Source organism: Denticeps clupeoides, chromosome 20 (assembly GCF_900700375.1).
Source record: "Denticeps clupeoides chromosome 20, fDenClu1.1, whole genome shotgun sequence".
Taxonomy (NCBI): domain Eukaryota; kingdom Metazoa; phylum Chordata; class Actinopteri; order Clupeiformes; family Denticipitidae; genus Denticeps; species Denticeps clupeoides.
This window is the reverse complement of record NC_041726.1, coordinates 8,812,413-8,828,304: the sequence shown is the minus strand read 5'-3', so window position 1 is coordinate 8,828,304 and position 15,892 is coordinate 8,812,413. Positions and strand designations below refer to the sequence as shown.

At 48.9% G+C, this 15,892-nt stretch overlaps 1 protein-coding gene across 1 annotated transcript in view; it reads left to right on the top strand.

Moving 5' to 3' along the window:
- LOC114770429 (FH1/FH2 domain-containing protein 3-like) overlaps window positions 1–15,892 on the top strand; it is a 37,629-nt gene continuing 21,737 nt past the window's right edge. Inside the window, 3 exon segments of the mRNA XM_028964360.1 lie at window positions 1–380; window positions 4,031–4,140; window positions 6,523–6,587. Of these exon segments, the coding sequence (XP_028820193.1) occupies window positions 216–380; window positions 4,031–4,140; window positions 6,523–6,587 (340 nt within the window). The 5' untranslated portion in view covers window positions 1–215.

The following is a 15,892-nucleotide window of genomic DNA, read 5'->3' as shown; positions in this document are numbered from 1 at the left end:
TGCTTATGGCAAAGCGTTTAAGCCGGGAGGGGGGGCCTCCACCCCGGCGTCACCAGACACCCGCTGCTCTCCGCGCCGCTCCCCGACTTTCGGGCCGGTCGGACCCCGCAGCGGAGCCTCGTCGGCCGTGTCGGCTTCGGATGGGACGTGCGACGCGGGCCGGGGACCTGCCTGCGCTGCCGGTGCTGCTGTGACCGGGGTTGCATGGAGCCGCCATGGCCGCGTTCGTCTGCCGGGTTCAGTTCCTAGACGACACCGATCCGTTCAACAGCACCAACTTCCCCGAACCGAGCCGGCCGCCCCAGTTCACCTTCCGCGAGGACATCCCCCTCGTCAACCAGGTCGCGGGGGTCCACCGGCTGCTGCGCGCCCCGCACAAGGTGGGACAAAGTTTCGGGACCGCGCAGAGTTCCTGTCGTTAGTACCGGAGCGGTCGGACCCCGGGTCCGGGTGGCAGGTGGAGCCGCAGCGTTATTCTGTGGTTATCATTATTATGTCATTATCTGTCACTAAATAGATGGAAGAAAATGTGTGCTTTTCAGTATATTGCATGGACAGTGTCACTGTTTTCATGTGAAATTTCTGTCCGTGGGTCCCGGAGCCGTCCCGGTGGTGTTGGACAGGGTCACTGCAGGATCAGGGCCGCAGGAGAGGCTTATCTGTCACAAGCGTCATATTTATCGCGTCCACCGGTCCTCGGGGACGCTTTTAGAGCCTCCGCGTCCTCCTGTCCCTGTCCTCTGCTGCTCAGTGTTTTCCTTCCTGCCGCTGTGTTATTTTAGAGGACCGCTGGACGGCTGTAATTGGACGTTCCGCTGGAGTCTGTAGAACCCGCTCAGCTGTGGCTGCGGCTTGGAGTTCCACTCGCACTTTGTTCTCTGGAGTCCAGGGCTCCGCGGTTTTCTCCGACCTCTCCCGTTCTCCCTCTCCTCCGTCCTTCTCTCTGTCTTCTCGTGCATTTCTCTCACCTGTCCGTCCGTCCGTCCGTCAGACGCCATAAACACAGACCCCACACGCTGTTCCAGTGCTGTAGCGCTGCCCCCACATTTTACTACGGCATCATCATTTATTCTCAGACTCCCAACAGGCCCCCCGGGCCGGTATCGGTGTGGCCTGCGCCTCTCGCCCGTCGGCGGGAGTCAGGTGACCTGATTGGCCCGTTGCCATGGTACCCGGTCAACACTCAGAGCGGGAGAAAGAGAGAGAGACAGCGACACACACACACACGCACACGCACACACGCTGGCTGTCCGTTTGGCCTCGCCTCTTGAGTCCCATAACTACCACTTAGCCTCCGAGATCCCGGCCCTTTCCAGCCTCCGGTCTGTTTTTATCCGCAGTCGGACCGTCGCACTTGGCAGCGGCTCCAAAACGTTTCTTTTGTGTGAGAACGTTCGCCTCCTTACTTTCTTCCTGCAAGCTTTACGTGAAATCTCTCCAGAACACAACCCAGACTCAGGCCGAGCCCAGACGATCTGCAGGCTCCAGAGACCACAGGCCACGTCAGAAAGAGGCCTTAGAACCCGGCAGAGAATGCAGCGAACAAACGGAAGACTCCCGGACGGAGAACGGGCCTTTAGAACCCAGCGGGAACGCAGGGGAACCCCCACAGGCTCCTTTAATGGCATTTTCACGCTCAGTCTAGAACATTCTGAAACCGAGACCGTGACCACGGAACTACATCTAGTGATAATGCTACTGCCTCGGTACTCACACGAGTGGGTAGTACAGTACTTTTTACGAAACGAGGATCCGAGATCCTTTTCTGTCGCTCCGCGTTTTCCGTTTCTTTTTAAGGGGGACGAGCCGTGAAAAAACAGCCCGACTTTTCCTCGCCAGCGATCTGTTAACATCACGGCTCATTAGCAGGGTTCTGATGACGGTTCCGCGGCCTCGTTTCGTGATTAGAAGCGCATCCTCGGGGCCCGGTCCGTCACCGTCGCTTCTCGCGATGTTGATGTTTGCCGGCGTGCCGTTGTTCGCGCTTTCATGTGATTGATGAGGCCGTTTTGCCGGGCCAGAAAAATGACACGGGAGACATGCCATGCCGCGGGCGGTCGCATGTTTCCCCGGAAACGCGGCCCACCATCGACACGGAAGGCCGGACGGGCTCTTTTTTCCGTAGCCGTGAGTGTGAAAACGCTTGTGGAGCCTCTGGAGTTTATCTGGGGTTCTGTGTAAACGCTTCCCAACACGCTGACAGGAAATGCTGGAAAAAGCCGGAGAGCCGTAAGGAAATTCCAAGACTGCGAGAAGTGTAAGTGAAAGTGAAGTGATTGTCACATGTGATACCCAGCAGCACAGCACACGGTGCGCACAGTGAAATGTGTCCTCTGCATTTAACCATCACCCTGAGTGAGCAGTGGGCAGCCATGACAGGCAGTGGTGACCTAGCGGTTAAGGAAGCGGCCCCGTAATCAGAAGGTTGCCGGTTTGAATCCCGAGCCACCAAGGTACCACTGAGGTGTCACTGAGCAAAGCACCGTCCCCACACACTGCTCCCCGGGCGCCTGTCATGGCTGCCCACTGATCACTCAGAGTGATGGGTTAAATGCAGAGGACAAATTTCACTGTGTGCACCGTGTGCTGTGCTGCTGTGTATCACATAATACAATCACTTCATTTCAGGCGCCCGGGGAGCAGTGTGGGGGGACGGTGTTTTGCTCAGTGGCACCTCAGTGGCACCTTGGCGGATCGGGATTCGAACCGGCAACCTTCTGATTACGGGGCCGCTTCCCTAACCACTAGGCCACCACTGCAGATAACCCCAAAACCCAAAGTGTGGAACCCTCACCCACGTACCCTCAACATCCACGCAATGTTTACAGGGACTTTAAGCAAGTCCGCTCGATAGAAGCCGCTTGCCTGAGGCCAGTGCAGCAGACGACTTTTTTTGAGTAATTAATTACGCTTTAATGTTACAACATGAGTTATGATTATTGTGTTGCACTTTGTGTTCCCCGCAAGTAAAACCCGACGTCCAGTAGTTGCGTTCTTCTGAACGCAGCTCCTGAATTCCAGAGTGGAGTTTTGGCAACAACCATTTCTAAAGTTGGAATATGCTACTTATTCTTCTCAAATGAAAAACCAACGAGCATTTCAACCACGAATATATATGAAACAAACGTCAGTTCTTGTTTGGTTGTGAAATGTTCTGAAATCATGAACTGTGTGTTAATGGAGTAAAATAAAAATGTGGGATTTCATCAGTGTCCAAATAAAAAAAAAATGTCTGGGTAGTGCTGTGCCTGTTGGCTCTAGAACGCTGATGAAATTTAGGAGGCTGCGTTGGTGTGTGTGTGTGTGTGTGTGTGTGTGTGTGTGTGTGTCTACGAGGTCGGTTCCGGGGTGAGGACGCCGCGTGTGTGTCTTAAACTCTCGCTAATTCATGACGCTACGCCCGTCAACAGCAAATCCGCTCAGGAACTCTTCTTCCTCAACATACCCGCGGCGTTCCGCAATGCTCAGGTCACGGGCCTAAGGGTAGGGTTCACCAACACCCCCCACTTACGGAGAGTGACTTGTGCACTTGACGTTGGAGAACTTGAATTTGCTAGGAACTGTTAGCACTGCATGCTCAGGACCATTAGAACCCAGATTTTTTCGTTCATATTTCCTGTGGGTGTGCCCTGTTGCCATGGTAACAGGAACAGGGCACTCCTGCCCTATGAGCGTCTCACCTGTCCAGATGGAGTCATGCAGAAGTGCATGCTGGGTAGTGGCAGAGGGGCTGCAGTGTTCTCGGGGCTTTATGGATGTCGCTAATTGCTCTAACTGGCCCGTAACGCGGAGAAGCGGGGAACCGCTGCAGAGCGTGTTTTTCGTTCTTGGCGCGGTGCTCGTAAACGACTTTTACAGCAGGCAAAGGGAACGTTTTAAAGAGGTGTGAAGGAGACAGGAATAAAAAAAAAACATGGGCAAACCCATAATGCACTGCTCCACATCTTTGCACTTCCTCCTACCCATAATTCTTCTATGGCAAATATTAATTCCCTCTCTCTCTCTCTCTCTCTCTCTCTCTCTCTTTTAGCTCGACGACTGTGCGCTGCAGTTATCCCATAATGGAACCTACCTGGACTTGGAATCTTCTCTGGCCGAGCAGAGAGACGAGCTGGAGGGTTTCCAGGACGACTCGGGAGGGTACGACTGAGACTTGTCACCTGTCTGTCTCTCCCTCTGTCACCTGATATGAAATGTTGTGGTCGATTGCCTGATTATTGGCCAATCATGATACATGTTTACCTCGTTGAAGGAGCCGTTGGCACGCGTGTGAGGTGACGAGTGACAGGCCGCGTTCCTGGAACGGACGTTTGTGGAAAGTTTGAGAGGCTGGAATAAAAACGTCCCCTCTGTCCCCCCCTCCGCATTTCTCCCATTTTCCGGTCCTTTATTCTGAGAAACAAAGCTGTGGTGACCTCACCTGCTCCCTTTTTTTTTTTTTCACCGTGTCTTCGTTCATCTTAATTCTCGTCACATGACTACCATAAGGCCACAGCTGCAGGTAGAAGCTGTTCACTGTTTACAAGAGGAAGCTTCCAATTCTTCTTCTGAAGACTTTCCATTCACCATCACTGCTGGGACTGACTGATACGGTCACTGTCGCAGTGAAAAGTGTCTCACGTGACCTCAGTATGGAGGTCATGTGTCACGCTGTGTCACTATATTACTATAGTACTATTACACACACAGGCACACAGAGAGATGATAACACACATCCTATTTCGTCTCATATCTGATGTCTGCACACACACACAGTGCTCTGCAAATGAACCTCTATGTGGATGTGTGTGTGTGTGTGTCTGTGACCGTGGCTCTATGTCAGGATGCTGCTCTCACTCTTTCCAGTTCAGTCTCCAGGTTGGATGTTTGTGCGTGCGTGTGTGTGTAAAGCAGCTGCTGCTCCCAGTTTCTCTGTTTTTTTTTTTCCTGCCCCCTGTAATGACCGAATGAAATACAAACGTGGTCTTGCCATGCGGTGTGGAGGAGACAAACGCTCGGCACGTGAGGATAAATGAGAACAAACAGAACATGAAGACAAACATGAAGACACGAAAAGCAGCACAACATCACCAACCAAACGGCACAATGTAGGACAGGGGCGTGAAGGAGAAAAAGCAACATACGAGGGGTTCTAACCCCCCCACCACGAACGAGCTGCGGCATGGGGGTGACTGGAACCCTCGCCCAGAAATCCAGAAATGACCAGCAACCAATCTTATTCATTACAATTAACTTGTTGTTATATATTTTAAAATGATATTATTTAATTTAGTTGTACGCAGGGAGCATGTTGCTGACTTGCGGGCAGCAAGATTGTTGGGGTGATTTTTTTTTTTGTTGTTGTTTTTTTTCCTCCTCCTTTTTTACGGTCCGTTTTACTGTCTGCGCCGTTCTGTGTATTTTTGTACGTTTCTCGTTGCCCTTCGCTGTGTATCTGGGCCTCGCCCCGTCCTCCGTGCCTTTTTCTTTGCGGGCCTTTGTGTCCTGATTTGACGGGACGGGTGGGATGAGGGCGATGCGTGGGTTTACGATGCCGACACTCGGATAACCGGCTGTCTCCATGCGCGTTTGGCCGCTTGGAATTCGACCCCCTCCCTGCCCAGAGTGGTCCGGCCTTATCTCCTGGAGATGCAGCGATGGGCCGAGACGAACGGCAGCGGCGTAGTGAGAGTGGCAACAAAAAAACCCCTAAAAACATGAGAATAACGATGTGATCAAAGTGTTCCGTCTGTCTAGACGAGTTTTATAAGGCTGCTGAATGAGTGTGCGTGTGTCTCTGTGCCCACATGCATGGGTGTGTCTGTGTGTGTTTGTGAGGGTGTATACATGTGTTCAAATTTAAAAAGGTTTAATGTGTGTGTTTGTGTGTGTGTGTGTGTGTGTGTGTGTGTGAATCCCTGTTGTTTTGTCTGCCTGATTGTGGAACCCTGTGTTTGTGTGTGTATGTTTGTGATGTTAATCTCACTGATGCAGGATGGGGGTAACACAATTTTACACTTGTACGAATACACACACACACACGCACACACACACACGCACACGCACATTTCCTTTGTCCATTTTTCCGATTTGAAATGCTGATGCGCTGCGCATTTTCATTTAGATTTTCCAAACCTTATCAGTATCGCCAATACCCACCTGAATTAAACTTGGTATCGGATTGATATCAGTGGTGCCGGTGGAAACTGATCCTGCACAGATTCAGCTGCAGTGTGCGTTCTGCAAGGCAACTGAAGCACTGCATTATGGGATCTGTAGTTTTTGCTATCATAATAATAGAGTCTAGAACTCACAGCAACGTTTGCAGGAGTTGCAGTAGACTACAGTAGACTATTTTTGGCTGAAATGGCTATGAGTGGAATATGGGACCTGAGCTGCCCTGGATTGGGCAAATCAAAATCCGCCACATTTTAGGATGTCATCCATTCGGGACAGTTGGCAACCCTGGTTCCATGTTCCCTGAAGTTCTCGTGTCGTATGAACGATCTGGACCTGACGTCTCTGTGTGTTTGTTCTGTGCAGGAGAGGCAGGAAGCACAGTGTTGTTCTGAGGACCCAGCTGAGCGTCCGGGTCCACGCCTGCATTGGTGAGTCCCCCTCCAACCTCATACACACCTCACCTGAAGTGAAGTGATTGTCACATGATACACAGCAGCACAGCACACGGTGCACACCTGGAGTGTGTGTGTGCACCTTGGCGTAAATGAGAATTCTGTTTGAATTCCTCTTCTCATTTTTTTAATGACCTGAAAATCTAGGCTAAAAAGAGAGAGAACATGTGTGTGTGTGTGTGTGTGTGTGTGTCTCAGGTGTGTTTTGGGCTGCACTGTTTTTGTTCTCAGTTTCGGACCGCTGGTCCGGAGTTCCGTGCTGAAATCCCGTTGAGTCGCATGTGTGAAACACACACTGCACTGCTGCTGACCACAGACTGGAAAAGCCATTAATGCACAAGAGGAGGGGAGGGGAGACAGAGGGGGCGGAGCTTAAACCCACCCAGAGACCAATGGACACCAATGTCTTTCTTTTCTCCCCTCTTTCACTGTCCATTTCTGCATCTGTCTGTCTCTCAGTCCCTGTCTCTCTCTTTTCATCTGTTTGTTTCTAAGTTCATCTGTTTGTCATTTTCTATTTGCCTGTCTGTCTTTCATTGGTCCTAATTTTTCTGTCTGTTTGTCTCTCAGTCCTAGTTTATTTTACTCTCTCTCTCTCTCTCTCTCTCTTTGTCTCTCAGTCCTTATCTGTTTAGTCCCCGTCTCTCTCTCTCTATATTAGTCGGTCTCTTGGTCCCCATCTCTCACTCTCCCTCCACTCCGGTTCTCCTGTCTTGCACCGCAACTATTTTCAGGCTGTGGAGTCATGGGCTTTTCTGGGTGGCGGCCTTCAGAAATCAGCCAGGGGTCAGAGGTCGGGAGGTGGAGCAGTTGTGAGAAAGAGAGAGAGGGAGAGAGACTGATCTCATCCTTCGACTTGGCCTCCGCACCATGTGTTTGGGGCTTTAGCAGGTTGTGGTGGAGCGTGAGGATGAAGAGGAGGAGGAAGAAGATTAGGGTGGGGGTGGAACGGAGTCGCTTAAGTAGATGAGCGACCTGTTTTAAGACAGCCACCTGCCGTTGGCCAAGTGCCCCGCCCCCTGCCGCGCTTAACGACTGTCGACGAGATACTGAACCGCATAATCCGCCCTCTTCGCAATATTCAGGGCGTCGCTTCAATGTGAGGAAGTGGAACCCGAGAACCAGGGCATTCCAGATCGCTTTCATGATTCTGTAATCCACAGTTTAGTAAATGATATGAAATGATGCAACGCTGGCCACTTTGTACAGCAGCTGCTGCAGGTTCGAGTTTTACACCCAATGTCAATTCATGTGTCCTGGTTCAAACAGATGAAGAAAGTGGCATGAGATCCTTGAAGGCCTTGATGCGAGAAGCCTTGGCAGTAGGGTCAGCAATGCGGGGTGACATTGTGGATGGAATTTATGTGTCTGTGACTTGTAGTTCTTGTCGGTGGCTGCAGAGCTAGACGTCACTTTGGAGGTGAGAATGTGGGACATCAGATCATTTGGGTTGAAACCATGTTGTGGACCATCTGGACTTTGGATTTTGGGTTTATGAAAGGAGCTGAAAGTGATCCGTATTTAGTTCAAGTCTGGTGTGGCGATGGCTGTCTGAAGATTAGTGTCCCCTCCCCCTGATGAGCCCCGGTCATGGTGCATGAATCATTCCTTGATTGTTTCCAGGGTTTGCCCTTGATCCGATGAAAGGTCACAGGATTGTCCCCATGAAGACGTTCAATTCACCTTCGTCATTTTCCTTCACCCTGTGGTAGTTCTTTGTGGGTAAGGTGACCTGCGGCGACCCCGGCGTTCCTCTGGCCGGCGACTCCGTGTGTCCCACCGCGGTGGTCAGAGCTAATTAGAGCTGAGCTGAAAACGGCCGATTTCTCATCGTTGTTTACTCTATACCGGCAAACACGGCATCCAGCTCGCTCTCTTTCTCTCTCCCCGACTCTCTCTCTCTCTCTCTCTTGTGTGTCATGTGCGTAGACGTCTGTTATTGTGTGTACTAGGGTTGTAAAACTGATTTATATCGATTCCCAGATTTAAAATGTAGTATTGACTATTCATAAAAATCGCAGTTTTGCATCTTCACAGAATTCGCAGGCATAGTACAGCAACAGGCATTGCAGAGGACAGCCCCTCCCCTGACAGAGGAGGGCCCAATGTTTACATGAGACACACCAGGCTTGCTAGAAAATGTAAAAAGCATTTTGGTTCAGATTCAGGCTTTTAATAATTTTAGTTGGACTCTGGTTGGGTTGGGTTGGGTCGGGTCGGGTCGGGTCGGGTCGTAAATGATCAGCCAGCATAATCTGGTATATGGTACCTATCCTTTCCAATATGATTTGTGGTTGGTAGAAGTGTTTCGCGTGTTGTAAATTTGTCTTATTAAATGTTAATTTTTCATAATTTGATTTGCATTTTTCAGCCACTGTCATTAGGTGACTTGTTTGAACTATTCTGAGGAGGTGAAGCGCTCCTAGCGCACACAAAGAAAGTGTGTTTTTCCTCCTCCTGTAGTATCAAAAATAGTACCAGCGAGTATCGGTATTGAGTTTAAAATTTCAACATCGTGACAAGCGTGGTGTGTACATTATTACAGTATCTACAGGGTTGATTTAGTATATGTAGTGTTTGTGTGTGTATGAGAGAGTATGTGCGCATATGAGATTTTGTGTGTGTCTGTGTGCGTGTGTGTAAATATGAGATTGTGTGTGTGTGGATATGAGTGTGTGTGTGTGGATATGAGTGAGTGTGTGTGGATATGAGTGAGTGTGTGTGTGGATATGAGTGTTTATGTGAGTGTGTGGATGTGTGATTGTGTTTTTATGTGTGGATAATCGATTGTGAGTGTGTGTGTTTGTGTGTAAATATGAGATTGTGTTTTTGTGGATATGTGAGTGTGTGTATGTGGATATGAGAATGTGTATGTGTTTATGTGAGGTGTGTGTGTGTGGATATGAGAGAGTGTGTGTGGCTGTGTATAAATGAGATTGTTTGTTTGTGTGCTGGTGTGTGGATATGAGATTGTGTTTTTATGTGTGGATAATCGATTGTGAGTGTGTGTGTTTGTGTGTAAATATGAGATTGTGTTTTTGTGGATATGTGAGTGTGTGTATGTGGATATGAGAATGTGTATGTGTTTATGTGAGTGTGTGGATGTGTGTGTGGATATGAGAGAGTGTGTGTGGCTGTGTATAAATGAGATTGTTTGTTTGTGTGCTGGTGTGTGGATATGAGATTGTGTTTTTATGTGTGGATAAGAGATTGTGAGTGTGTGTGTTTGTGTGTGGATATGAGATTGTGTGTGTGAGTGTGTGTGTTAAATTTAGGCACGGGGTGACGGGGAGACTCAGCGTTTATCTTTAGAAACTGTTGACGGGACAGAAACATGTGAGGAGCTGAAGTTCTCCAGCGTCACGCAGAGAACCGGAGAAGGTGGGGGGAGGGGCGAAAGATGCGGTTACATGTGAACGACTGTGTGTTCCGTCCCCGTCTGACTCCGTAGAACCGGAACCTTTCACCTCACACGGTGCTACTAAACATTACACGCGGGCGGGGCAGCGATGTCTGAAAGCCGGCCAGATTCACGTAGGTGACGCCAAAGTGGTGGAACGTGGATCGATGAGGAGCGGAGAGGGAGATTGAAGTTTCCGGGTTAATGGTTTTCTAATGGTGCCAAGGGCAGCATTTAAAACACACACACACACACACACACACACACACACACACACACACGCGTGCACACTTCCTTCTTTTTTTATGGAGTGTGTGTTTGTGTGTCTCCTCTTTCTGACCCACCTGTCTTGCTGATGACAACTCATCCCGCCAGACCCCCCGCAATATTGAACTGTATGAGTGTGTGTGTGTCTCTCTCTCTCATCCACCCACACACACACACACTCTCGTTTCACCCGGTTCCACACTGACAGAATTCCTTTCGTTTTTTTTCCCCTGTTGGCCGTCAGCGTTTGGAAAATTGTTGATTTCAGTGCAGCACCCATGAGTCACTGTATTGGCAGAGCGATGGAGAGAGAGTGTGTGTGTGTGTGTGTGTGTGTGTGTGCTTAATCAACTACTTGTGGGGGGAAATGGGAACTGAAATGTGTGTAAGTGTGTATATTGTTGTAGACACAGAAACTCAACTAGAAATCTGATCCTAGAATCAAGGTGTGTTCACCAGTGTCTCTCAGTTCTCTCTCTGTGTGTGTGTGTGTGTGTGTGTGTGTGTGTGTGTGTTGCAGCACTCTATTGTGTGCTGTAAATTCGTTTGCCCGGAACCTCACGCTGTTCAATGAAAACAAGTAATTCTGCACAGAACTATGCAAACACACACACACACACAGTACACAACCTCACAACTGTACTCACATCAAACACACAGTACACAAGCTCCCCCCTGTATTCATGTGGCTCGGATTCGGGGTTCAGTTCCCTGCTGCAGAACTCACAACTGCGGTACAGGGGTCCACCGGCACACGGCAGGTGTATAGACAGCGGCGCCGACCTCAGTGCGGCTGTAAAGAGCGAAGCAGTAACGTTGTTCTGGCGTTTGGCGCCGTGAGAGCGCTCTGGGACGGGAAGGACGTGTGTTTTTCCACCGAGGTTTGATGAGGAAGACAGACGTTGAAGGCTGTTTGTTCCCCGATGGAGCGCGCGTGGTTCCCGGAACTGGAAAAAAAAAAAAACGGAGCGACGGAGGCGCTCCGGGCAGGACGGAGAAGGAAACGTGAAGCAGTCTTCCAACGCTTGTTCTGAAACTGTGCAGCTGCATGCAAGGATGCATCGTGGTCCTGACGGGGCTGATTCTGCATCGACGCAGTGAAGGACACAATTGGTTATATTGCAACGACATTTCGTGAATTTCTAGGTAAAATTTGTGCCGGCAGTGACTGTGGCAGCTGGGACACAGGACAGCGGCGCTCCGAAATGAGTGAAGTGAAGGTCACTTGTGATACACAGCAGCACAGCACACTGTGCACACAGTGAAATTAGTCCTCTGCATTTAACCCATCACCCTGAGTGAGCAGTGGGCAGCCATGACCGGCGCCCGGGGAGCAGTGTGTTGCTCAGTGGCGGATCGGGATTCGAACTGGCAACCTTCTGATTATGGGGGCCGCTTCCTTAACCGCTAGGCCACCACATGCCATACATGTTTTTGCAGCACTTTGTAGCTGCGTTTGATTGACGTTTCACTGCCATTTGCTCGTCGATGTTTAACGTTTGTTGGGATTTCGACAGAGATTTGATGCCATCCATACACACTGCCCACACTGGGCGCTTTGAAAAATGGCCGCCGTTCAGTCCGCGGTCACCTGGCGCCACGAACGGCAGAAAGAAGGCAGAGACGAGACAGGACATGTCTAACGTCGAACGTGCAAAACGAACATGGGCAGGTTTAGTTGATACTTCACAGTTTCTTCATATAAACTGTGCCAATGTCCAAGATTGTCAGGAGATTGTATCAGAGCTGTTAAACTGGCCAAATCCCCTCTAGTACGTAGTATGTAGCGCATCAGCAGATCTCGGTTCCACTACGTTCTAGTTTCAAACATTTTTAAATGACGGCTTGTTATACAAACCGACATCACAGTTTTATACTCGTGGAAAAACAAGGATGTTTCTGAATGACCAGAAACGTTTGAACAGCAGTGTACTGGTCTCCAGAGAGGGGGGCGTGGCCAGGGACCAATGTGGAACAGGTTGCGGAACCCCGTGGGTGTTTCCGTCCTGATCCGGTTTTCTATTATTTTGCATGAATACTGTGTGTGCGAACGTGTGTCTTTCTCACGTCCTCTGACACCGGATCCGTTGCCGTGGTCAATGCTGATTGTGGGTCTGAGGAGCCCCTCTCTACACCAGTTTAACTGCGTGCAGCCCCGTGGCATTGTGGGATACGGAGATCGCGCCAGAGAACCTCCAAACCAGCGTCGGATCAGCGGTTTAAAGCTCTGGGGAGCTGAGTGTAGATCCCAGCAGGGGGGATGTGTGTGCGTGTCTGTTAATGAGTGTCCAGTCGGATGCCCCGCCCCCTCTCTGTCTGACCTCTCTGTGTCTCTGACCACCACCCCCAGGCTGAGGGTGGCACTGGTGGGGGTGTTATTTTTACCCCAGCAGCTGGGGGCACGTGATGGACGCTGACATGTGCTGCGCCGCTATTTGTGTTCTGGGGACGTTTCCTCTCCCCAGATTCACACTTGCAACACTGTGTGTGTGCGTGGGTGTGTGGATGTGTGTGTGTGTGGGTGTGTGTGGGTGCGGGTGTTTAATGATTAGGAGCTACCACTGTTAATGATCGGTCACGTACATTCAGACCCCCTGTGGATCTGGTTCAATTGATTTGCTTTTCCCCTTCAAATCACTGACCTGTTTTATAGAACACACCTTCGCACGGTCAAAAACCTAAAAAAATTTACAAATCTAATAATGTGTTCCATATTTTCTGTAATTGCTGCAAAAATTTGGCAAAAGAAAAACAAAAGGAAAAAGTGACTTCTGACTTCTTCATCATATGGAGAGACACACAGGTATGAGAGATTTACTGCATTCAGATGCTGATATCATCAGCAGCTGCAGGCAAAAGACATGGAGTCGGGATAAAAGTGGCCTGAGACACACACACACATACACACACGCCCTTCACAACCTCAGGCACTCATCACCAGGCTCTTTTTGTAAAGTGCTTACACAGTGAATGGTCTGCCGTGGTGACCCGGCACATTCTAGGTTTTATTCGACCTCCATCTCAAATGCTTTCATCATCACTTCCTGCTGCCTCACCGCACAGAGGAACGGACAGGAACTGGAGATCGGTTCCAAAGATCGGCTCTTAGCAGAACTGAACAGGAACCAAATCTAGAACCTTTAATACCGAATCATAGCATCTTCACAGAAACCTGGACAGATTCATGGGTTTGCCAGTGAGAATTTTGGGAGAAAAGAGCTGATAATCTGCTTGGTTTGGTGGTGGGCATGGACCTGATATGACACTAAGGGACATCAGGTGTTTAGATGTCTGCTGAACAGGAACGGAAGAGACGGGACCTAGTGCTGTATGTTGCCAGATTGGGCTGTTCTGAATTTTTATTTCTAGAAAACATATATTTGTCAAAAATATGAATTGAACAACGTTCTTATTTTAAGTAGTCACGACAGTTACATATCAGATTGTCTGTAGCAATTTTGTGTGTGTTTTGATGTATTTTTTAATTATTGTTAGGATTGAACCTGACCGTGTGATGTATTGAAAGGAGGGGGTTTAAATCGTCCAGAATGAGGGAGTAGGGTGTGTTAGAGCTGTCAATCATGCCTACAGACTCATTTGATAATAAAATCATCAGTAAAGTTCATCTTTACATTTACATGTAATGCATTTATCAGACGGCCTTACAATCAGTAGTTACAGGGACAGTCCCCCCCCGGAACAACTTAGAGTTAAGTCTCTTGCTCAGGGACACAATGGTAGTAAGTGGGATTTGAACCTGGGTCTTCTGGTTCACAGGTTTGTTTGTTCCCCAGCATGCAGACAACCAGTAACCAGTGGGCACTTCTTGCTTCTACCTGGTTATGTCTTTCTGATGATATGAATGCTGTGGAGTCGATACAGTATAACAGAGAGACCTTTATTCCAGAGACGAATGGTGAATATTTTTCGTAGACCTCTACACATCTGACCTCTGAAACATTGGGTTTCCTTCTCACTTTGCTCCCTTTAAGTGACGGTCGTAGGCCGTCTCTCTCGCCTCCTCTGCAGACGGAGGTCGGCGGCATCCAGCCGCTCTGTAATCGCTTCTCCTCCGGCCAGTCGCTCTGCTGCCCTGCCACTTTATAATTTGGCCGCATGAGATTAAGCGCCCGTTCGCTTCACTCTGAAATCATTTTGGTTTCTGTAGAGACGGCTGAGCTTTATAGTGGCTGCTTATAGAACTGCCGCAGACACACACACACAGACAACAAACAAGCAAACATAATCACACATGCACACACACCCTGGTAAACCTGATGCACTGCTGATACAGTATGGTGTGCATCCAGGCACCTCTATTTTTGGGAGGGTTTATGGTTGTTACTGGGAGCCCCTGAACTGAACTCAGCTGCTCCACACACACACACACACACACACACACACACACACATACACACACACTCTCTCTCAGCTGTCTCTGGTCTCTTCTGTAATTTGAGATCCTCTCAGATTTTATTTAGCGATGCTGAGCACCGCATCAGGATGCAGCTCTGCAGCACGTCAGCGGCTGCTTGCAAGCCCCGCCCCCCAACCCCGTCCCCACCAGCTGGCCCCAGTGGATTCTGGATGCATTGGACCCACACTGGAGGTCACTCAGGACGTTTTAGAAACATATGCACATATAGAAGACAGGGCCTGTTTGTTGTTTGTAATATTGTGAAACGTGTAGTACGCTGAATAGTATGTAGTGTGGTGAAACGTGTATTACGCTGAATATTATGTAGTGTGGTGAAACGTGTATTACGCTGAATATTATGTAGTGTGGTGAAACGTGTAGTACGCTGAATAGTATGTAGTGTGGTGAAACGTGTATTACGCTGAATAGTATGTAGTGTGGTGAAACGTGTAGTACGCTGAATAGTATGTAGTGTGGTGAAACGTGTATTACGCTGAATATTATGTAGTGTGGTGAAACGTGTAGTACGCTGAATATTATGTAGTGTGGTGAAACGTGCAGTACGCTGAATAGTATGTAGTGTGGTGAAACGTGCAGTACGCTGAATATTATGTAGTGTGGTGAAACGTGTAGTACGCTGAATATTATGTAGTGTGGTGAAACGTGCAGTACGCTGAATAGTATGTAGTGTGGTGAAACGTGCAGTACGCTGAATATTATGTAGTGTGGTGAAACGTGTATTACGCTGAATATTATGTAGTGTGGTGAAACGTGTAGTACGCTGAATATTATGTAGTGAGGTGAAACGTGTATTACGCTGAATAGTATGTAGTGTGGTGAAACGTGTAGTACGCTGAATATTATGTAGTGTGGTGAAACGTGCAGTACGCTGAATAGTATGTAGTGTGGTGAAACGTGTATTACGCTGAATAGTATGTAGTGTGGTGAAACGTGTAGTATGCTGAATATTATGTAGTGTGGTGAAACGTGCAGTACGCTGAATAGTATGTAGTGAGGTGAAACGTGTAGTACGCTGAATATTATGTAGTGTGGTGAAACGTGTAGTACGCTGAATATTATGTAGTGTGGTGAAACGAGTAGTACGCTGAATATTATGTAGTGTGGTGAAACGTGTATTACGCTGAATATTATGTAGTGTGGTGAAACGTGTAGTACGCTGAATATTATGTAGTGTGG